The sequence below is a fragment of the Capra hircus genome, chromosome 7 (genome assembly GCF_001704415.2).
Source record: "Capra hircus breed San Clemente chromosome 7, ASM170441v1, whole genome shotgun sequence".
In the NCBI taxonomy this organism is placed as follows: Eukaryota; Metazoa; Chordata; class Mammalia; order Artiodactyla; family Bovidae; genus Capra; species Capra hircus.
In genome coordinates, this window is record NC_030814.1 from 93,364,717 (window position 1) to 93,386,456 (window position 21,740).

Genomic DNA, 21,740 nt, shown 5'->3' on the forward strand with positions numbered 1-21,740 from the left:
CGGAGACACAAGAAGATACTTTAAAGCTTTAAGAAAACTTTCAAAACAGAAGACCTGAGACAGAGCCCCCCAAAGGACTCGAAAGGGTGGCAGAGTTTGGAAATGGATGAACCCGCCCAATGATGCAAAATCTTCCCCTAGAACATGGAAAATGTTTCCCTTTTTCTTTCTTTCCTCTTAGACTTTGTTTCTACGGTTGAACACTGAGCAGCAGATCCGATCGCTCCACAAATACCTACTGCTCACCTGGGGAGGAGCTGAGGCTTGGGGCAAGGGGCGGTTCCGACCGAGGCACTTCCCGCGGGGCCTGAGTGGGGGGGGGGGAGAACCGCGCGCGCCGGGGCGGAGGGGGGAGGGGGAGTCCGGAGCCGTCCTCGCGGTCCTTCCCGATACCTACCCGCCTCCGCTACCGTTTACCGGGACCGACCGCGCGCGAGGTCCTGCGTGCGCACTCCCTCCCCTATCCCCCACTTTACGGATCGGGAAACTGAGACCCCGGACGACGGCGAAGAGACGTGAAGCCACGCGCCCAACCAAGGTCACCCGACAAGCCAGCAGGTCGCGGACTCCGGGTCTCGTCGGCTCTGGGGCCCGCGCGCCATTATCCCTGCGCGCAGAGGCCCGGCCTAAGGCCTCAGCGTCGGACCCGGTCTGGAGAGACCAAAGGAGCTGAGACCCGATGCCTGGGAGAGAGCGGTCCTACAGGCGCTCACGGGGCCGCCCGGCTTCCCTCCTCACGGCCTGGCCCGCCTCCACCCTCGGCAGACCCTGAGGGGAAAGAAAGCCCAGCTGAGGCCGCGCCGGGAGGAGGCCCCAGCAGATCTAACGGAGCCGCCGCCAGCCACCGCGAAAGCGCCCAGCCTGGAACAAGGAGCCGTAAAATACTCACCCTTTCGGGCCCGGAGCTCCGTTGCCGCTTGGCACGCCAGGCGCGCCGCTCTCCTCCTCCATTTTGGGCTCCGTCGCCGCCACCTCGGCCGCCGCTTCGACCCCTGCCGCCATTTTCTCCGCGTCTGGGCTTTGTGTGAGCGAGAGTGCTGCGCGGCGCTGCGCCTGCGTGCTCACGTGACTCGGCGCGACCAGTAACGCCTGCGCGCGCCGCGGCGGCCTCCGGTCTCCTTCCCTCTGGACCCGGGCCACGCCCCTGCTCCGGGCCACGCCCCCGCCGCGCGCTAGCACGCACAGTCCGCTGTTATTAATTCATTCTTGCAACAAACTTGTTTGGCGCTTACTGGATACAGTATCCGCTCTCCAGGTGTAGTTGTTATTATGGCTCAGTCGTGTCCTATTCTTTGCGACTCCATGAACTGCAGCATGCCAGACTTCCCTGTCCTTGATTATATCCCGGAGCCTGCTCAAACTCACGTCCATTGAGTGGGTGATCCCATCCAACCATCTCATCCTCTGCCAGATCTAATGAGGGAGGCATCTCTCCACCCGCCACACCTGGACCTCGTCACTCCCAGCTTTGTGTAATCCGAGCTGGGGTAGAATGACAGCTAAAGGTCTGTTTCCTAGGCTATAAAGGAGTTAGCCAGGTAAGGGTAGGACACCGAAGGGCCAAGCAGTAGGACAAATGTGCAAAATGTTAACAATGTCTCGTTAAGAAAGTATCTCATCCTACACAAGGAATACCTGGGCTAAATCCGGCCTGAGAACTCTGAGTGCAGAGCCCATGGCCCAAATCTCTCTCACTAAACAGCCATCAACTAATAACAAGATGTCTAGCTGGAGACTTCCTTTGTGCTTATGAATGTTTGTTAAGTGAGTGCACAAGCAAGAAGCCAAACCTGTTGATAGAAATTACATGATAAAAGAGACGATTGGACTCCTTCCTGCCTGACCCTGCGCCCCGCTGCTCTGAGAGCTTGGCCCTGTCCTCAGATGGGTTTTCGGGGTTGATGCAGGGCTGTGTTCTGGGGCAGCCACAGTGGCCTGGGAAGAGCCCAGAGCCCCCAGCACTCAGTCCTTAGGCTCCCTTCCCCAGCAGCCGCCTCTTTCTCTGGTATCTCTGGTACATTGAAATGTTTCACTGGAACTTGCAGACATTCCCATCTAACCCCCAAACTCTCTCTAAACTCACAAAGGGAAAGAGTTTTGTTGGTTTGTTCTTGTTCTTGTCATTTTACCCTTTCTCACTGAATAACTACATTTCATCAGCCTCTGGGAAACTCTCTCACTTGCTACACCTTCCACCAAATTAAATACTTAATCCAGCCTGGTGATTCTGACCCTGGCTGTGAACTGCAGGCCCAGAGAATAAATTCAGTAAACTCAATGTGAGGCAGAGGCTAAGCCTCTCTCTTTCTGCTATGGGGGTTTGGGGGCTTCCCAGGTGGAGCTAGGGCTTCCCAGATAGCTCAATTGGTAAAGAATCTGCCTGCAATGCAGGAGACCCTGGTTCGATTCCTAGGTCAAGAACATCCGCTGGAGAGGGCTAGACTACCCACTCCAGTATTCTGGCCTGGAGAATTCCATGAACTGTATAGTCCATGGGGTCGCAAAGCTAGTGGTAAAGAATCCACCTGCCAATGCAGGTAGACATAAGAGACCCAGGTTCAATTCCTACATCAGGAAGATACCCTGGAGAAGGAAATAGTAATTAATGCACTCCAGTATTCTTGCCTGGAGAATCCGCTGGACAGAGGCAGGCTACAGTCCATGCACTTGAAAACAGTTGGACACGATTGAAGTGACTTAGCACTCAACTGTCGAGGTGGAGGCTAGGCCCCACTCTCTCTTTCCTGCTCCCAGTCCCAGCTCAGTTCCGTTCAGTCGTTCAGTCGTGTCCAGCTCTTTGTGATCCCATGGACTGCAGCACACCAGGCTTCCCTGTCCATCACCAACACCCAGAGCTTGCTCGAACTCATGTCCATTGAGTCGGTGATACCATCCAACCATCTCATCTTCTGTCATCCCCTTCTCTTCCTGCCTTCAATCTTTCCCAACATCAGGGTCTTTTCTAAGGACTCTTTTCTTCACATCAGGTGGCCAAAGTATTGGAGTTTCAGCTTCAGCATTAGTCATTCCAATGAATATTCAGGACTGATTTCCTTTTGGATTGACTGGTTTGATCTCCTTGCAGTTCAAGGGACTCTCAGGAGTCTTCTCCAACACCACAGTTCAAAAGCATCAATTCTACAGTACTCAGCTTTCCTTATAGTCCAACTCTCATATCCATACATGACTGCTGGAAAAACCATAGCATTGACTAGACAGACCTCTGTCAGCAAAGTAATGTCTCTGCTTTTTAATATGCTGTCTAGGTTGGTCATAGCTTTTCTTCCAAGGAGCAAGTGTCTTTTAATTTTATGGCTGGAGTCACCATCTGCAGGGATTTTGGAGCCCAAGAAAATAAAGTCTGTCACTGATTCCATTGTTTCCCCATCTATTTGCCATGAAGTGATGGGCCCGGATGCTGTGATTTTAGTTTTTTAAGCTAAGTTTTAAACCAACTTTCTCACTCTCCTCTTTCACTTTCATCAAGAGGCTCTTTAGTTTTCCTTTGCTTTCTGCCATAAGGGTGGTGTCATCCGTGTATCTGAGGTGATTGATATTTCTCCTGGCAATCTTGATTCTAGCTTCTGCTTCATTCACATGATGTACTCTGCATATAAGTTAAATAAGCAGGGTGACAATATACAGCTTTGACATACTCCTTTCCTGATTTGGAACCAGTCTGTTGTTCCATGTCCAGTTCTAACTGTTGCTTCTTGACCTGCATACAGATTTCTCAGGAGGCAGGTAAGGTGGTCTGGTATTCCCATCTCTTTAAGAATTTTCCAGTTTGTTGTGATCCACACAGTCAAAGGCTTTGGCATAGTCAATAAAGCAGAAGTAGATGTTTTTCTCGAATTCTCTTGCTTTTTCTATGATCCAGCAGATGTTGGCAATTTTATCTCTGGTTCCTCTGCCTTTCCTAAATCCATCTTGAACATCTGGAAGTTCTCAGTTCACATACTGTTGAAGCCTGGCTTGGAGAATTTTGTGCATTACTTTGCTAGTGTGTGTGAGATGAGTGCAACTGTCCCAATCCCAAGCACTTCTCAAACTACTTGTCTCAGAACTCCCTTCTTTCCCCCATCTGCAAGCCTCTCCTCCTCTCATCTTGACCCCTTACCCTCTTACCCTTGCCCCTCCCACTCAGAAATCTCTGATCTACTAAAATCCACCCTGCATACCAACCCTTCTCTGCTGGCCCCACTGGAATCTATCTCAGTTTACCGTCTTCTCCCTTTGACCTCTCTAGACAAGAGGGGCCCTTGAACCAGAGGAAGCCTCACAAATCTCTGAATTCCCTTGTCCAGCAGGGCTCAGAGATGGCAGAGGAGGTAACAGCAGTCTGTCAGAATCATGGAGAAGAGTTCGAACACAAAGCACTGGGGACAAGAAGCCATCTCTCCTCTGATCCCTTCTCCCAAAGTGGGTGTGACTGGAGATCAGCCACAAGCCAGACCCAGGGAGAAGACAAACTCTCCACTAGGCTGTGCTCCTATAGGCTGGTGGATGTAACCCCACCCTGACCAAGTTCCTGGGTTTCAGGGCCTGAGTTCAATCCGTGATCAAGGGACTAAGATCCTGCAAGCCTCACAGCTTGGCTAAAACAAACAAACAAACAAACAAACAAAACAAGAATGATAAAAGGGATGTTTTAAAATGTTGCTTAAAAAAAAAAATTAAGATGATGTTGCTTTACCTCACAGCCCATATGAGGGAGACCTGATTTCGATCTCTGGGTTGGGACGATCCCCTGGAGGAGGGCATAGCAACCCACTCCAATATTCTCGCCTGTGTCCCCATGGACAGAGGCGCTTGGTGGGTTACAGTCCATGGGGTAGAAATCGGGCACGATTGAGCAACTAAGCATAGCACAGCACACAGCCCATATTGAAAGCTTGCTATAAATAGCTTATTGTAAAGAATAAGAGATGATGCTATTAAAGTATACATGCAGTCGTAGGCTCTGCCAAAGGCTCTAAGACTTGCTCTCTCTTTGCTAGGGTTAAGAGTCATGAAAGACAGCCTAGCACCAAACTACAATTTTCTATTTGATGTCATGGAAAGTATTGGAAGAGGTATGCAAGGGAAACAGCTTTCTCTCTTCACAATAGCATACCCCGGGGCCTCTTTAGATCATCCAAAGGGCACTACACTCTAAAGCTGGCCGGAGGGGGTGGGTGCCAGTCCTATGTAGAGGGAGACGCTACAGAAGCAAGAAAGGCCCCAAATGACGACAGTTAATCCCTGAGGGTGAGCCTGTTTCTGCAGATGCCTCCACGTGATGCTCATCTTTCTAACTGCCTCGCTCCCAGCCCTCTGCCCCTCAGCCACAGGGCCCCAAGCGTAACCCATCTGCCATGCTGCTCCTCCTACATGCCTCTCAGGTGCCAGCTTCCAAGCCTCCACCCCTGCATCCCAGCTGGCCTCCCCTGGGGCAGACAGAACTTTACTTTTTGAAGAGGTGACCCACATACCAAACAGGGCATGCGTGCTCAGTCAGTCATGTCCAACTCTTTGTGACCGCATGAACAGCACCGTGCCAGGCTTTCCTGTCCTTCATTATCTCCCAGAGTTTGCTCAAACTCAAATCCATCGAGTCAGTGATGCCAACCATCTCATCCTCTGTTACCCTCTTCCCCTGCCCGCAATCTTTCCCAGCGTCAGGGTCTTTTCCAATATTTGTGCCCAAAACAACAGAACAGCCAGATACTATCCTAGGCCCACTGGGGATGTGCAACCTCAGGTGAAGGACCCTATGGTGGTTCTGAGCCTCAGTTTGCCCATCTGCAAAATGGGACTTATAAGGGACACCCCCCCCACCAGAACCCACTTTCAGTGGGGTGCTCTGAGTATTCAATGTGGCTTGAAGCAAAGAACTTTCAAGTGTAAAAAGCTCAGAAGTTTGCTCAGGAAGCAGGTGCTGAAGTTAGCATGACCATGTTCGGCTTCTTTACCTGGGTCCTCCTCAAGAAGAAACACAGAGGCCAGCAATGGGGCCATGCAGACCCCAGGGTCAACCCCCAATTCCACTTCCTGGAGTTAGTGGAATTCTAAGGAATTCCACTTCCTTAGACAAAGGCTGCCTTGCTCTAGGCCTCAGTCTTCCTGTCTGTAAAATGGGGTTAAAAGCCATTCTTCCTGCTGATAATGGTAGAGGGGGTTAAAGGACAGATGTCTGTTGAGGTTTAGAACTGGGCCACATTCAGGGTGACCCTCCGTAAGTGTGGATGTTACATTAGTGAGTGTGAAGGGCCTAGCATGGTATCTAACTCATGGGAAATACACAGGAAGTGAAACCTATTCTTCTCATGTATATTTATTTTAAATCATTTAATACGTAACCCTGCTACCTCCTTGTCCCTGGAAAACCCTGCATTTCACAATGGATCCCTCAAACCAGTTGGGAGCATCTGCTGTTGCCACTGTTACTTCTGGGTAGTCCCTGACCCCCCTCGGTCCCAGGCCCCTCCCTTTGAGGCCTCAGAAATGTGACTGACAAGTCCGTTTTGTCCAGCAAGGGGCTTCTTTTATTCATTCGCAGGGGGGGTGTTCTGAAATGTGGTGCAACGTTATAAAGTCAAGGGTGCCTGGAAAGCAAGCCTGCCAGGTGCAGGAAAATGCAAGAAGCCTGCAGAGCCTCCCGGCCCGATGGGCACTCAAGACTTGCCTCTGGCCACGACTGGTGGCCCAGGAGGGGCCAGGGAGACTTCAGAATGAGATCAGGGTGCCTGCTCCATCCGGAGCTTGGGACCACGTCTGTCTGTTCATCATCCTCGCATACGAGAGTGTGCAAAATCAATCTGAAAACAGCTTCACTCAGGAATCACAGAATCGGCTCCTCCGCTCGGCGTCTCTTGGCCTGAGAAGCGCTCCCGCCATGCAGGAAGGGTCAGGCAGTTTCTGTCCTTCTGAACACCAGGGCATTGCCAGCTGCCTCCAGCCCAGACGGCAAGGCCGGCCCAGCCTTCACACGGGCGTCTCCTCAGCCACCTTCTTCAGGAGTCCGGCCGCCAGTGGGGAGTGCTGGCTGCCCTCAGAGCCATCAGCCTGCATCTTCAGGCGCACTTTCTGGTTGGTCCTTCTCCACTCGGAGTACAGCTGGCAATGGTAGCGGAATGAGACCTGCAGGGCAGGGTGGACATGAGCGGGAGGGCCAGTCGCTGGAAAACTAGTGCCCCTGGGGCCTCTGCCCTGACCCAGATCAGCACCAGGCCCCTGCTTCCAGAGGCAGCAGCAGCATCAAAGTGGTTCTCACATGGACAGAGCACACACACCCACTCACTCGCCCGGGGACCCTCCCCAGCAGCACTGAGGGCCCTGCCAAGGGTCTGTGTGTGGGGCGGGGGGTGGAGGGGGTGGTCCCTTTCTGTTTTTCAGAAGGTGGCAGTGAAATGATACAGCCTCTTGCGTGTGTGCATGCTAAGTCGCTTCAGCCATGTCTGACTCTGCGACCCTATGGATGGTAGCCTGCCAGGCTCCACTGTCCATGGGATTCTCCAGGCAATAATACTGGAGTGGGTTGTTGTGCTCTCCTCCAGGGGATCGTTCCCACTCAGGGATCGAACCTGTGTCTCTTGAGTCTCCTGCATTTGCAGGTGGATTCTTTACCACTAAGCACCACCTGGGAAGCCCATTAGAATATTAGTCAGCTCTAAAAAGAAATGGGCTATCAAGCTGTGAAAAGACATGGAGGAATCTTAAATGCATAGGGCTGAATGAAAGAAGCCAATCTGAAGAGGCTACAGGGAATTCCCCGGTGGTCCAGTGGCTAGTTAGGACTCGGCACTTTCACTAAAAAGACCACTTAGTGCGAGGTTCCATCTCTATGACATTTTTAAGGAAAGGCAAAACTATGGAGACAGTAACATGGATCAGCGGTTTTCCGGGGATCAGAGCGGAAGGAGGGATGAATAAACAGAGCATAGCATTTTTAGGGTGGTGAAAATACTCTGTATGATACCATAGTGGGAGATACATGTCTTTATACAGTGGTCTAAACCCACAAATTGTTCCACACCAAGACTGAACCCGTAATGTAAACTGTGGCCTTGGGTGATGATGCGTTAGTGTTGGTTCATCGACTGATGAACTTGCCGCTCTGGTGCCATGTTGACCGTGGCGGAGACTGGGCAGGTGTAGGGGAGGATTTTGGAGAACTCTGTACTTTCTGCTCCATTTTGCTGTTAAACCTTGAACTGCTGCTGCTGCTGCTGCTACTGCTAAGTCGCTTCAGTCGTGTCCGACTCTGTGTGACCCCACAGGCGGCAGCCCACCAGGCTCCCCCGTCCCTGGGATTCTCCAGGCAAGAACACTGGAGTGGGTTGCCATTTCCTTCTCCAGTACATAAAGTGAAAAGTGAACGTGAAGTCGCTCAGAAGTGTCCGACTCGGTGCGACCCCATGGACTGTAGCCCACCAGGCTCCTCCATCCATGGGATTTTCCAGGCAAGAGTACTGGAGTGGGGTGCCATTGCCTTCTCCACTTGAACTGCTCTAGTGAATCAAATCTGTTAAAAAAAAATTTTTTTCCCCAGTAAATGTCAGTGGTTCCTACTCTTTGACCAAGGAAGTTCCAAGAAACATTTGCACGGGTGGCACCCAAAGCACTGTTTATAACAGCAAATAAAGGAGAAGGAAAAAAAATTGGAATAATCCCTGTGTCCATCGAAAGAGATTAGTTAAATAAATATAGCACACCCACACAATGAAGGACTGTTGGGTGACTGCCTCTTTTTTTTAAAGGACATTAGCAAAGTGAAAACAAGCAGACTGCAAAGCAGGACCTATGATGCATCCTACTCGTATTAAGAAATCTGCTTGGTGGGTGCACTGCAAATAATTCTTGAGGAGGGGGCACCCCCATAGCTGTGGTTCTATCTGTGGGACCTTCCCCCCTTCTCATGCCTGCCAGAACCCGGGGACAACACCCTCACCACACTTACTCTCTCCCAACCCCAGTCACCTTTTCTCTCAGTCTCTTTGTTTTTTATTTTTTGGCTGCACCACATGGCCTGTGGGACCTTAGTTCCCTGACCAGGGATCAAACCAAGTCCCCGGCCCTGGCAGCCTTAACGATTGGACTGCCAGGGAAGTCTCTCTCAGTCTCTTGATCGTCCTCTCTCTCTCTCTCTCATTCTCCTGCCTTTTCTTTCACAGTCTTTCCAGTGGCTCTCTGCCTCTCTCCCTTCCCCTTGCCCCCAAAACCCAGACAGCCAGGTCTTAATGGGACTCGTGGCTAGCGGGGCCTGCACTCAGCTGAAGTGATCCCATGATCTTGCATTCCTCGGGCAGAAGCCTCACGCTTGGCTCCTGGGACCTCAAACCGGCCTGGAATCTGGAGCTCCATGAGATGCTGGGAGTTGCTTCCACCCCACGTGCCAGCCACAAGCCCAGGCAGGCAGAGTGCCGCCCCGTCCCCCACCCCAGCTCCATCCAAGTTACTGCCCAAGCCCCTGACCTGTCTGCTCCCAGATGCCTGCTGTCTGGCTGGAAGCCACTCACCAGCGTCCAGAGGACATAGATGGTGAACAGGGCGATGGTGAGGGCGATCAGTCCCAAGGCCTCCAGATGGCTGTGGAGCCGGAGGTGGTCCTGGGCCCCTCGCAGGCACAGCCAGCCTGAGATAGCGGCCAGTGGCGTGATGAACAGGAAGCACACCACGTCACAGCACAGCGTCCGCTTCTCTGTCCGAGGCCCAGGGTCCTTCAGCCACTGCGGGGAAGGAGGGAGGGGAAGCCGGTGAGAGGGACCACCACACACCGCCCTGCTACGAGCCTATGCCAGGGGATGGGGCATCAGGGCACTCTCTGCAGACACCCATCTTCATCACTGTTCCTGCAGGACCCTACTCCTGCCTTGCCTCCTGCAATCTTTTTTTTCTTTCAGATACTTACTGAGATGACGATAGGACAGGCCTGGGTAGGTGCAGGGCATTTCTGCCCCTGGTTTTGTTTTGTTTTTTTGCCACATCACGAGGCTTGCAGGATCTTAGTGCCCCGACCAGAGATAGAACCTGCACCTCCTGCAGTGGAAGCTCAGTCGTGTCTGACTCTCTGTGACCCCATGGACTGTAGCCCACCAGGCTCCTCTGTCCATGGGATTCACCAGGCAAGAATACTGGAGCAGGTTGCTGTGTCCTCCTCCAGGGAATTTTCCCGACCCAGGGATCGAACCTGCATCTCTTGCATCTCCTGCACTGGCAGGCAGATTTTATTTTTTTTTTCCCGCTGAGCCACCTGGGAGGCCCTAGTTGAAGTGCGGAGTTTAACCACTGGACTGCCACGGAAGTCCCATGCCTATTTTACAGATGGGGGAAACGGAGGGCATAGAGGGCCTGACTCCTTTGTGCAAACTCACATGGCTAGTGGTCTACAAAGCCAGAACTGGAGCCCAGGAAGTCTTGCCTCAGGGTCTGTGTGTCCTTGGCTGCTATGCTACACTGCCTGCCACAGATGACGGGTGGTAGGAATCCCTGCCTGAAGCTTCCCTGCTGGTTGGAGGAGAGACGAAATGACTGAATGATCAAGGTGGGGACTGCTATGCTGAAGAGGTAAGGCTACAGAAACTCAATCGAGCAGAACGAACCTTGTGAGGAATGGGGGAGACGTGCTCCAGGCTGCAGAAACAGCATGTGCAAAGGCCCTGGGGTGGAAGCATGTGCTCCACACGATGGGCAGTGGGGAGAGGGTGAGCTGTGTGCACAGGCCGGCTTGCTCTCCCACTGTTCTCTTAAGAGTAGGTCCTAGGCGGGCCAGGGGCTCTTCCAGGAGCCCCCACCTCAGCCCAGTGATATCACCCCTTGTAGTTCTCAGATGCCCCATGCCAAGCCAGGCTGGGCAGGGAGGAGTCTGGAGGGCACCCTGGTGAGCAGCAAATGCTCTGGGAAGCCGTGTGGCTCCCACCACACTTGGAAATACCCTGTCTCAACCCTGACCCACTGCACTCAAGCTGAGCTCTCAGGATTGGCCCACAAAGTCCCCCAGCCAGGTCACCACCCCTCCTTCAGGGCCACTGTCCTCCTCCTTTAACTCCCTTCTTTCCAACCCCTGGGCTTGGCCAAGGACACCAAGCTCCTCCTCAAAGGAGGCCTCAGGGCCTTTGTACCTGCTGTGCCCCCTGCCAGGACTGTCCTTCCCCAGGTTGGGGCTCCTCATTCCTCAGGTCTCAGCTCTAGGGTCACCTGAAGTGACGAAAGCAGGGAAGGGGCACAGGACCTCTTAGATCTGGAACCTCAGGCCCAGTTCCCACCCCCATCAGCAGAAGTGGCCCCGGGGAGAGGAGAGAGGATCCTCCCTCTAGAGAAGCCGCTCCCCCAGCCCACTAGGATCCTCCAAGGCCATTTCCTCCTTCAGCCCCATGTCTGCCTTCCTCCCTTCTCCCAACTCCGGCCTCTGGCTCCCAAGCGTACCTCTGTGAGAGATCGGGACCGCTTCTCCACTGCAAACTCTGTATGGCACAGCTCGCAGTAGCTGGTGTTGGACGAGGAAAGCCACCTCTCCAGACAGCTCTTGTGCACAGCGCCCAGCGTGCCAGTGCACCCACATGGAGACAGTAGGCTCTCCCCATTTGCCCCCTCATGGCAGATCCGGCAGAAGGGACCATCGCTAGACACAGAGATGCGACACATGAGTAATGGTTGAGCCTCCTGCCTGCTTCTGCTTCAACTCTGCCCTGGATTGCACGCTTGGCACTGCCCCTATATACTGCTATTTGGCAAACCCCTATTCATCCCTCAATGCCCAGCTCCAAATGTCCTTTTCTCTTGGAAAGCCTTCCCAGACTCCCATAGGTGGAGTGATGTGCTCCCTCCCCAGGGTTCCTGCAGCATCGTTTTAGGCCCACGGTGGGCATCACTTGTACCTGCCTGCCCAGTGTCTGCTCTTCCTTCTATACCACCACCTGACCGTGCTGGGCAACTGCCCCAATCTCAAGAGGACACCCCTGATGACCCCAGGCCTGACCAACCAAAACACCACACATCTCTGGTCACAGAGGCTGACTCAGGGAAGGGCACGCGTGATGCAGAGCCACTGGAATTGATTTCTGAAACTCTTCTTTTTTTCTTCTCAACTCCAGAACTACAGGCAGCATGGCTGATATGTCTGGAGCTGCTGGCAGCAGCTCGGTCTCCACCTGGAGTCTGCAAATGATGCTAAAACAGAGGATCGCAGAGCCAAAAGGTAGGGAGAGGCAGATTCTCAAGAACATCATCAGAAGCACCAGATTCAGCCACACCTGAAGGCCATGCCACCTGGGAAACCTGTGCATCCCAGGAGAAGAGCTCCTGGGCTCCTCCACTCTCGTGAGGCTGGGAAAACAGACATAAAAAGGAAGCCATTTCCCGTTTCAGGGAAGTCTCTGCCCCAGCCTGGTCTCAGGGGATTCTGCGTCCTTTCTGGGGCAGTTCAAGAGACCAGGGGCGCGTGGCCTTGGTGGGCCCAGAGGCTGTCCAGCACATGAGTCATTGTTTTCCAGACATTTCTGCCCAGAAACTGGATTGCAGGAACACATGAAGAAGGTGGAGCAGGAGAGTTGTTTTCCAGATAAAACTGCCAGTTTCCCCTAGGAAACTTTCTCTCCTTTGTGTCTCTGCTGTGGGGGTGGGGCCCAGCTGCTCTGAAACCCAGGAGAGCTGACCCCTCAGGTCTGCTTTCTGGCCCTTGGTCCTATGCATGGGGTGATGCTTTCTCCTCCGACATCAAAAGGGCCTGCCCAGCTCCCCTGTGCACCCACACCCTGATCCCACGTTCCCGACACACACTGAGTGAACAGGAAAGACATCCCTACTCCAGGAGCCAGGCCAGAAAGTGGAAGTAATGAGGACCAGGAGGAAGAGTCACGTTGGGTTGGTTTGGGGGGTTTGTCCCAGGGAACCCTACTTAGGAGGTTCAAGTTCAGAGAAAATGAAAGATGGGTAAACAAAGCATACACTGACTATGATGGAGCGCTGATCAGGTCCCACGCACCGTTCAAAGGGCAACATCGGGGTCAGTCTGTCTCGTTCTCACAGGGAGCCTGGGCGGAAGGTGCTGTTATTGCCCCCATTTCACAGATGTGGAAACTGAGGTATCGAGAGGTTGACTTGGTTGTGCCAAGTCACACTGGATTTGAACCCAGGAAATCGCTCCAAAGCCTATGAACCCAGAACCACTAGGTTGCCTGCCCCCAGAAGTAGGGCAAGAGAAGTGGGCTCTACTGTTTGAAATTCTGGCAGGAAAATCATGCAGAGGAAAACAGGAGAGGAGAAAATGGGACGGGAGAGTGGGTGAGACATCCACAGGCCCCCGTCGGGCTGCCCAGTGCAGGCTCCACGTAAGAGAGATGTGAACAAGAAAGGAAACGGAAGCCATGCCCAGTGACACTGGCAGGTATCCAGCTCTCTCCAGGCCTCGGTTTCCCCAGGTGTCAAAAGGGAGGGTGAGGCGAGGTGCCCCATGGGAACCCCATAGAGGGAGAAGTCCTCCCCACGCCCCCTGCTGGCAGCTCTGGCTGGGAACCCCTTAGGCCTGCCAAGGGACCCCTCACTCCCAGGCTGGGTCACACAGCACAGACACCTTCCTGACTCAAGGGGTCTGATGGAGATGCATACAGAGAAACAAAGACCCCAGAGGAAGCCCAGAAGGAGCCCTCCAGTCTCACCTGGGCTCAGGCAAGGCAAAGACCTGTAGGGGGCCCAGCACTGGGCTCCCTCCACAACACGGCAAGGCTTGCATCTGCTTGTTTGTATGTCTGAATGGAAAGTTTAAAAATTAATTCTGACACCTGCTACCCATGTGGATGAACCTTGAGGGCGTGACACTCAGTGAAAGAAGCTGGTCACAAAAGGACAAAGACCGGCGAAGTCCACCTCTACGAGTTTTCTAGGGGAGTCAGATCCAGAGACAGAAAGTAGGAATGGCGTGGGGCCCTGGGCTGAGGAAGGGGGAGGGGGAGTGAGTGTTTAGTGAAGACAAAGTGCAAGATCAAAAGAGTTATGGGAGGGACTTCCCTGGTGGTCCAGTGGTTAAGAATCTGCCTTGCAATGCAGAGTACATGGGTTCGATTCCTGGTCAGGAAACTAACATTTCACGTGCTTCAGGGCAATTCAGCCAGTGTGCCGCAACTACTGAGCCCGTGTGCTCCGGAGCCCACTCGCTACAACTAGAGAGTCTGTGACCCACAGTGAAGATCCCAAGTGCTGCAGCGAAGACCTGACAAGGCCAAATAAACAAATGTTAAAAAAAAAAAAAAAAAAAAAACAGGTGTGGGGCTGAATGATAGTGATGGTTACACAACACCATCAATGTACTTAAAGCCACTGAACAGTACACTCCCAAGTGGCCAAAAAGGTAAATTGTACAAATTTGATGATCTGAAGGAAACATCACAGTAATATATTAGACTTGAAAAACTGGTGGCTAGTTTAAATCTTAATGAGTTAAGGCAGATTTAAATTGGTGTGGGGTTTCTTTGGGCTTCCCAGGTGCTGCTAGTGGTAAAGAACCCGCCTGCTGATGCAGGAGACATAAGAGACCAGGGTTCCATCCCTGGGTTGGGAAGAATCCTTGGAGGAGGGCACGCCAACCCACTTCAGTATTCTTGCCTACAGAATCCCATGGACAGAGGAGCCTGGCGGGCTACAGTCCATGGAGTTGCAGAGAGTCAGACATGACTAAAGCTACTTAGCATGCACACATGGGGTTTCCTTAAATCTCTTTCCCTTGATGACAAGTTGGTGAACCAAGCAGATTCAGCTCACACATGTGTCTGGAAGATTGGCACCGAGGTTTAAATACATTAATCGAAAACTTTGCGTGCTCAGTCGCTTCAGTTGTGTCAGACCCCATGGACTGTAGCCCGCCAGGCTCCTCTGTCTGTGGGATTTTTCAGGCAAGAGTACTGGAGTGGGGTGCCATTTTCTCCTCCAGGGGATCTTCCAAACCCAGAGATCGAAGCTGTGGCTCCTGATTCTTTACCACTGAGCCACCAGGGAAGCATTATGAGGGGGCAAAGCCCCTTGTGAGCAATATATGGGGACCATGGCCATGCACTTGCAGAACCACCCAGCGAGAAGGTGCCCCAGTTTAGAGATACAGGGGAGCAGCAACTTTTCCCAGTCCTACACGGAGAGAGGCTCCCACGTGGGCCCCAAGCCCAGGTACCTTGAGGCCACAACCAGCACTACCAGCTACTTCCCTGTGCAGCCTCCCCAAGATGTGAACTACTCAGCAACATCAGCTCTCCGAATTTCACCCAGTAATCTGGAGTTTCAGCTTTTCCTGAAGAATCTGACCTGTCTACCCAGTTTCCATGTGGTGATTACTCACTGGGCCCCTTTCGCTGATTTATTTGCTTACCTGGCCCCTCTGGGTGGTGAATTTTTCTTTTATTTTTTTTCGCTGTACCACTCAGCATGCAGGATTTTAGTTCCCCAACCAGGGATGGAACCCACGACCCCTGTGGTGAAAGCGTGGAGTCTTAACCATTGGACTGCCAGGGATGTCCCAGGTGGTTGGATTTCTGACTGCGGGTGGGGCTGGGAGTAAACTGTTTGGGCTGGAGAGTGAAGCAAGTGAAAGCCTCAATCCCTGCTTGGTCACCACTCACCTCGGTGTGTCCAAGGCCCGGATGACGGTCGAGAGGAGCCGGCCATCCCTTGAAGTCACCTGGGCCACATACTGGGGTGGCCCGAGGCCTGTGGCCTCCACGACCTTGGAGAAGGCAGGGCTATCGGAGCAGTCACACAGGGAGCCGGGGAGGTGACAACAGTCACCCGTCGTCATGGCCACAGGGAGCCCTGTGTCCTCAGGGCCCAAGGCCCATGGTCCCAGGAGCCTGGGGAGAGGCCAGCAGGAGGATCAAGAGCAAGGTTAGCAAGCCACACACAGCCCAGAGCCAGCTCTCTGATTTGCGGCTGAACAGTCTCTAAGATGGGCCTTTGAAGGGGGACTATGAGGATTCAGTCAGGTCACACATGCAACTCAGGCCAGGCCTGGCGCGTCTCAGGGGCCTGGCTATATTCTCTCTGACTCTTCTAAGAAAGGTCATCCTGGTCTGGCCCACAAAGCATACAGGACATCACCTTTCCAGCCTGAAGCAGTAGCTAACAGTGACTGAATACCTTCTGTGTGGTAGGCCCAGTGCACGGTGCTCTCTAGGGCCAGAACCATCCCTGCCAAAATCATGGAGAAACTGTTCGCCATGGACTGGATTCCCAGGGTTGGACTCAGAGAGGATAAGCCTGCCATGGAGTGGGCCGGAACTGAGCTACAAACTTGGCCCAAATGACCAGGATGGTGAGTCATTTTGACCCTGCTAGTTCATGGCTTCTTGTGGGCTGAGTTTCTTGATAATTCAGGCTATCGAGGAAGTGGTAGTCCAGAATGGGGTAGTGTCTATCCCCACCCAGAAGAGCAACCACTTAAAGTGGTGCCTCTGTCCCCAAGGAGAGGCCATGGGAGACAGCCAGAGCCTCAGGCAGCAATCTGAAGTCTGCTCTGGTGAGGAGGGTGGGGACTGACTTCAGCAGGATTCCATCCCCCTACATCTCCACCCCAGGGTCTGACCTGTCAGCAGGAGCCCTTGGCAAGCTCCTCTTCCATCCCAGAACCAACCAGCAAGACTTGTGTGTTTCCCTGTGAGAATTTCATGAAAGGGACTGAGGCCTCTGGAAGCCAATACAGGTGCCCTAGAGCTTAGGATCTCCGTCCCAAACTTATCTCACCCTCCACCGTCTGCCCCCAGGAACTGTGGTCCAGAGACCCCAGAACACTCACCGAGGTACCCCCGCCACACACACACACACACACACACACACACAAGTGGTTTTTACCCACCCTTGCTAGTCAAACTCTGAGATCCAAAGAGGGGCGGAGGGAAGCAGTGCAAGTCACTGGCCAGCTTTTTGCACCAGGACAGTCTCCTGCCTGATCAACAATCTCTGAACAGCTCAGCCAGAAGTGCTCTGGGCCCAATAGGCCCTTCTGAGCCTCCTAAGTGGGGCCACACAGTCAGCCAGATAAGCAAGTGTCAGTCCAGAGGCAGGAGGAGCCTGGGAGGAAGGCTGCATGACCGAGATAACACCCACAGGACAGTGGCCAGGCTGCTAAGTCGTGCACACTGCCGTGCCTCCCAAGGGAGGCCAGCAGGGAAGCTGCTGCGCTACCCAAGGGAAAGGCTGCAGAGGGGTCTCCATGCCTCTTGCCCCTCCAAGGATTGGCCTTCACATTTCTGCAAGTAATTGGGCGTCCCAAGACACATCACAGCTCCTATGCGTTAAGTTCTACCATTTCTTTTATTGTCAGGGGAAAAGCAATGACAGGACCAAATCAACACTGGTAAAATCTGCTCATGCAAGGCTTGCAAATCAACCACATGATGCTAGCAGCTACTGCAAAAGAAACTCATGGTTGCCAGGGGAAGGGATAGTTAGGGATATTGGGAAGGTCATGTACACACTGCTATATTTAAAATGGTTAACTGACAAGGACATTTTGCAGAGCACAGGGAACTCTGATCAATGTTATGTGCCTGCTCCAATGAGAGAAACTCTGTTACTTTCATGTAATTCTCAGATGGAAACACACAAGCCTTATTGGCTGGTTCTGGGATGGGGGGGGGGGTGTTGGAATGGATACATGTATATGTATGGCTGAGTCCCTTCCCTGTTCACCTGAAACTACCACAACATTGTTAATGGGCTATATCCTAGTACAAAATAAAAAGTTTAGAAAAAAAAAAAAATCAGTGGCTACTGTAAATTAAGTAACTTCTGGGACTTCCCTGGTGGTCTAGTGGCTAAGACTCTGTGCTCCCAATGCTGGGGGACCAGGTTGGATCCCTGGTCAGGGAACTAGATCCCACAAGCTTTGACTAGAGATCCTACATGCTGCAACTAAGACCCAGCTCAGCGACAGTATGGACTGTAGCCTCCCAGGTTCCTCTGTCCATAGAATTCTCCAGGCAAGAAAACTAGAGTGGGTCACCATTCCCTTTCCAGAGGATCCTCCCTACCCAGAGATTAAATCCAGGTCTCCTGCATTGCAGGCAGATTCTCTACCATCTGAGCCACCGAGCAAACCTAATATATAAATATAAATATATATATATATATATATTTAAAACATACCTAACCTTAGTGCTATATTTAAAATGGATAACCAACAAAGGCCTATTATATAGCACATAGAACTCTGCTCAGTGTTATGTGCCAACCTGGATGGGAAGGGGGTTTGAGGGGAGAATGGATACATGTGTATGTATGGCTGAGTCCCTTTGCTGTTTACCTGAAACTATCACAATGTTGTTAATTGGCTATACCCCAGTATAAAATGGTGTTAAGAAACAATAAAAATTTTTAAAAAGAAAAGGTACCTCCTGCAAGCCAGGCACTGTGCTGAGTTTATTGAACTCCAGTAGTTGTTATAAATGTTTCTTCAAAGGTCACCTCCCCTGCGAGGCCTTCCCTGATCATTCTGGTCGAAGTGCTACTCATGTTCACATTATTGCCCTCACAGACGTGTCCCTCTCTGAAATGTTCTTATTTATTTTTCTTATTTTGGCCACATGGTGAGCCTTGTAGGATCTTAGTGCCTTGACCAGGGATTGAACCTAGGCCCTCAGCAATGAGAACGCAGAGTCCCAACCACTGCACCACCAGGGAGGTCCCATTAATGTTCTTATTTCTTCATCTGCTGGTTAAACGACATGTGTCTTCCACCATTGGTCATCTCCAGCGCCTGATCCAATGTCTGGTACACAGTTGCTGCATTAATTCCTCAGCCCCTCTTCTGAGTAAGAGCAAGGTGGGAGAGGCAAGTCCCTTGATCCCCAGACCTGGTCTGCCAGCACCCAAGATGGGAACCAGAAATCTTCAGAGGCTGGAGATCTGTGCAAAGCACAGAGGCTTGGGCTCAGGAGAGGCCAGTTTCGAGCCTGGATGCAAGGGTAGGGTGGCTGCAAGCTGGACTCAGCACTGGGGCTGCTGGGAGGCGTGACTAAGCCAACGCCTCCAGCAAACTTGGCCCAGTGCCCGGGAGATGGATTTCACTCAATTTTCACAACAAACCTATGATGGAAGTCCAATAACTACCCCCATTTGACAGGTGAGGAGGCTCAGAGAGGGGCAGTTACTTGCCCAAGATCACACAGCTAAGTTGGGACAGTGTAGGATTTGAACTTAGTCCAGTGAGTGGGTCTGGGACCCAAGAGATCTGGGTTCTTTTAAGTCCTGACCCTGGTGCTGATGCTGTGTATCCCGGGACAAGTCACTTGGCTTCTCTGGGCCTCATTCTCCTCTTTTGTTAAATAAGTTGATGAAGCTAGTGGACTGTGTCTGCTAAAGGGCTTCGTAAGAAGAAGCCCCTAGGCTCAATTCCTCCAGCGAAGCTCGTCCTTGGCTAGGCTTGTCTGGGGTGGCACGGGGGCACCACAACCTTTTGAACAGCTTCTTTTTTCTGAGGGCAGGAAGCTGAAGGAAGAAGAGTCAGATGGCCCTAATTCCCCCACAGTGTCATCTAGTTCAGTTGCTTCACTCCCTGGGCCTCAGTTTTCTCTTTTGTTTAATGGTGGGTTGCAATGAGACCCAGCTCATATATGCATAAGCATGAATAAGTTGATAAATTTTAGCTGTTATGATAATTATTGTCCTCAGCTTACAGACAGCTGTTGGGAGGGTCTGATGATACAAGGCACAGTCAGTGCCTGGCACACAGTAAGCACTCAACAAATGCACACAGTTATTATTTTTTTAGGATAAATGTGCAGCCTGTGAAATGCATTCATTTCTCTTCACTTAGCAAAAACAAGCTCCTGTGTGCCCTTTCAGCACTTGCATAGCCCTGCACTGGAGGCCAGACTCTAATCCCAGCTCTGATCTTTACTCACTATGTAGCCCTGGTTGAAAGGCTGGCCCTCTCTGAGCCTTGACTTCCTCAGCTGTATAGCAGAGAAGGGGCTTCCCTGGTGGCTCACTGGTAAAGAATCCACCTGCCAATGCAGGAGATGTGGGGTCGATTCCTAGGTCAGGCAGATCCCCTGGAAAAGGAAATGGCAACCCACTCCAGTATTCTTGCCTGGGAAATCCCATGGACAGAGGAACCTGGTGGGCTACACTCCATGGGGTCGCAAAAGAGTCAGACACGACTTGGCCACTAAACAACAGCAACACAGCAGGGAACATTTCTAGTACTTCCACTTGATATTGTCACTAAAGGATTAAACGGACTAAACCTATAAATTCTGGCTGTCCTGTTTTGAGCACCCACTAACAGCCAGGCTCTCTGCTAAGCAAATGCCTGGGTCATCATCTTGACTATTTTCCTGGCAGAGCCCCTCTGAGGAGGAGGTTGGGGAAGGTGACTGGTCACTTATTGACAGCCTACTATACGCAGGGCGCTCTCTTCATTTGCACCTCCTAAATCTTCACAACAGCCCCGTTAGGTTGGTCCTGGGATGACCTAGTTTCACAGATGGGGAAACTGAGGCTCAGAGAGGCACCTACTGCGCGCCAGCCCCCCGGAGACCTCCTGCCTTCTACGAAGACGGAAACTGAGACCACCTAGTCACTGGGAAGGCTGAGGCCGACGGTCCGAGCCTGGCCGTCCTTCAGGGGGCCGGGCTCGGGCCTCGAACTCTGGGCCATGCCGCAGAACGGCACCCCTCCACCCCATCCTCCCGCCCGTGCCCACCTGATCCGCGGCCGGGCCGGGCGGCCGCGCAGGCCCCTCCGCTCGCCCCGGCCCTGGTCCCGGCCCGGCCGGTCCCGTCAGCGCTGCTAGCTCCGCTCTGGCCGGTACCTGCGTCCGGACACCGCCCGCCGAGCCGACGGTGTCACGGGCCAATGGCGACCACCTCTCGCCTACACTGGCCAATCCTCGTGAATGTCCCACCCTGGAAGGCGGGGCCAGAGGCGACGGGGACGTTTTGGGCCGCACAGGCCCGGCGGCGCCGCAGCTGCTGACTCCGCCCCTACCGCGTCCTGGCTCCGCCCTAACCTCGGTCCCGCCCCCCATCCCCGACCCCGCCCCATCTCGACTAGGGGCACGAGCGGGGCCGGTGGCGCCACCTGCAGACGACCAGTTAATAAATTAAACCGTTACAGAATTCAACGTGACACCAGCAGAGGGATTTGTGTTCCTCACCTCCCTTAAGCGTCTCATCAATTCTGGCGGCGGGATGAAACATCTGATCACATTTCACAGAGAGGAAACAGAAACCTAGAGAGGTTAGGGGGCCGTGGAAGAGCCTAAAGCCATCATTTATTCATCATTCATTTTCATTCATATATACAACAAATTAATTGATTAGATGTAATAAACATCAGCAAGAGGGTCTATTATGAGCCAGGCACTGTGCTAGGCCCTGTGGACACAATGTTTATTATGGCAAATAGTGCTGCCCTCACGGATCTCAGTGTAAGGAGTGAAGTGAAGTGAAGTTGCTCAGTCGTGTCCGACTCTTTGCGACCCCATGGACTGTAGCCTACCAGGCTCCTCTGTCCATGGGATTTTCCAAGCAATAGTACTGGAGTGGATTGCCATTTCCTTCTCCGGGGAAGTAGACGTAAAGAGCCAGTAATGTAATTATTAATTGCAAAGGTGATAAATTGTAGCGAGCGAGGGAGGCATATCACGGAATATTTGGAAAGTTCAAAAGTAATTCCCTAAAGAAGCAATTGAACTGACAATGTCACACACAAAGTGTCTGAGGTGGGGTGGGGAATTTCATTAATACTCCTTTCTTCCCCTGCCTTTATTGAGTATG

The 21,740-nt window shown here is 52.4% G+C and overlaps 2 protein-coding genes across 12 annotated transcripts in view; both read right to left on the reverse strand.

The window, feature by feature from the left end:
• Positions 1 to 1,189, reverse strand: part of HNRNPM (heterogeneous nuclear ribonucleoprotein M) — a 39,921-nt gene extending 38,732 nt beyond the window's left edge. For 3 of the 11 annotated variants that reach the window (XM_018050967.1, XM_018050965.1, XM_018050966.1), the window contains exon 1: positions 890 to 1,075. In XM_018050967.1, the coding sequence (XP_017906456.1) occupies positions 890 to 1,002 (113 nt within the window). In that variant the 5' untranslated portion in view covers positions 1,003 to 1,075. Of the gene's footprint in view, positions 1 to 889 lie in introns of all 11 variants that reach the window. The other 8 variants (XM_018050969.1, XM_018050964.1, XM_018050962.1 and 5 more) reach the window with 6 other exon arrangements.
• Positions 6,504 to 20,798, reverse strand: MARCH2 (membrane associated ring-CH-type finger 2). The gene is made up of 5 exons (XM_018050994.1): positions 20,666 to 20,798; positions 15,585 to 15,812; positions 11,407 to 11,602; positions 9,501 to 9,710; positions 6,504 to 7,122 (listed from the first exon to the last, which is right to left on the reverse strand). Exons 2-5 carry the CDS (start codon positions 15,758 to 15,760, stop codon positions 6,967 to 6,969), a joined length of 738 nt encoding a protein of 245 aa, XP_017906483.1. The 5' UTR covers positions 15,761 to 15,812; positions 20,666 to 20,798; the 3' UTR covers positions 6,504 to 6,966.

Excerpts from the sequence above, each read along its gene's own strand:
- MARCH2 (XM_018050994.1), bottom strand. The coding sequence starts at position 15,760 with ATGACGACGGGTGACTGTTGTCACCTCCCCGGCTCCCTGTGTGACTGC. Across the intron at positions 11,603-15,584 it reads CGGGCCTTGGACACACCGAG|CGATGGTCCCTTCTGCCGGA; the intron begins GTGAGTGGTGAC and ends CTCTGTGTCTAG. Across the intron at positions 9,711-11,406 it reads GGTCCCGATCTCTCACAGAG|TGGCTGAAGGACCCTGGGCC; the intron begins GTACGCTTGGGA and ends CCTTCCCCGCAG.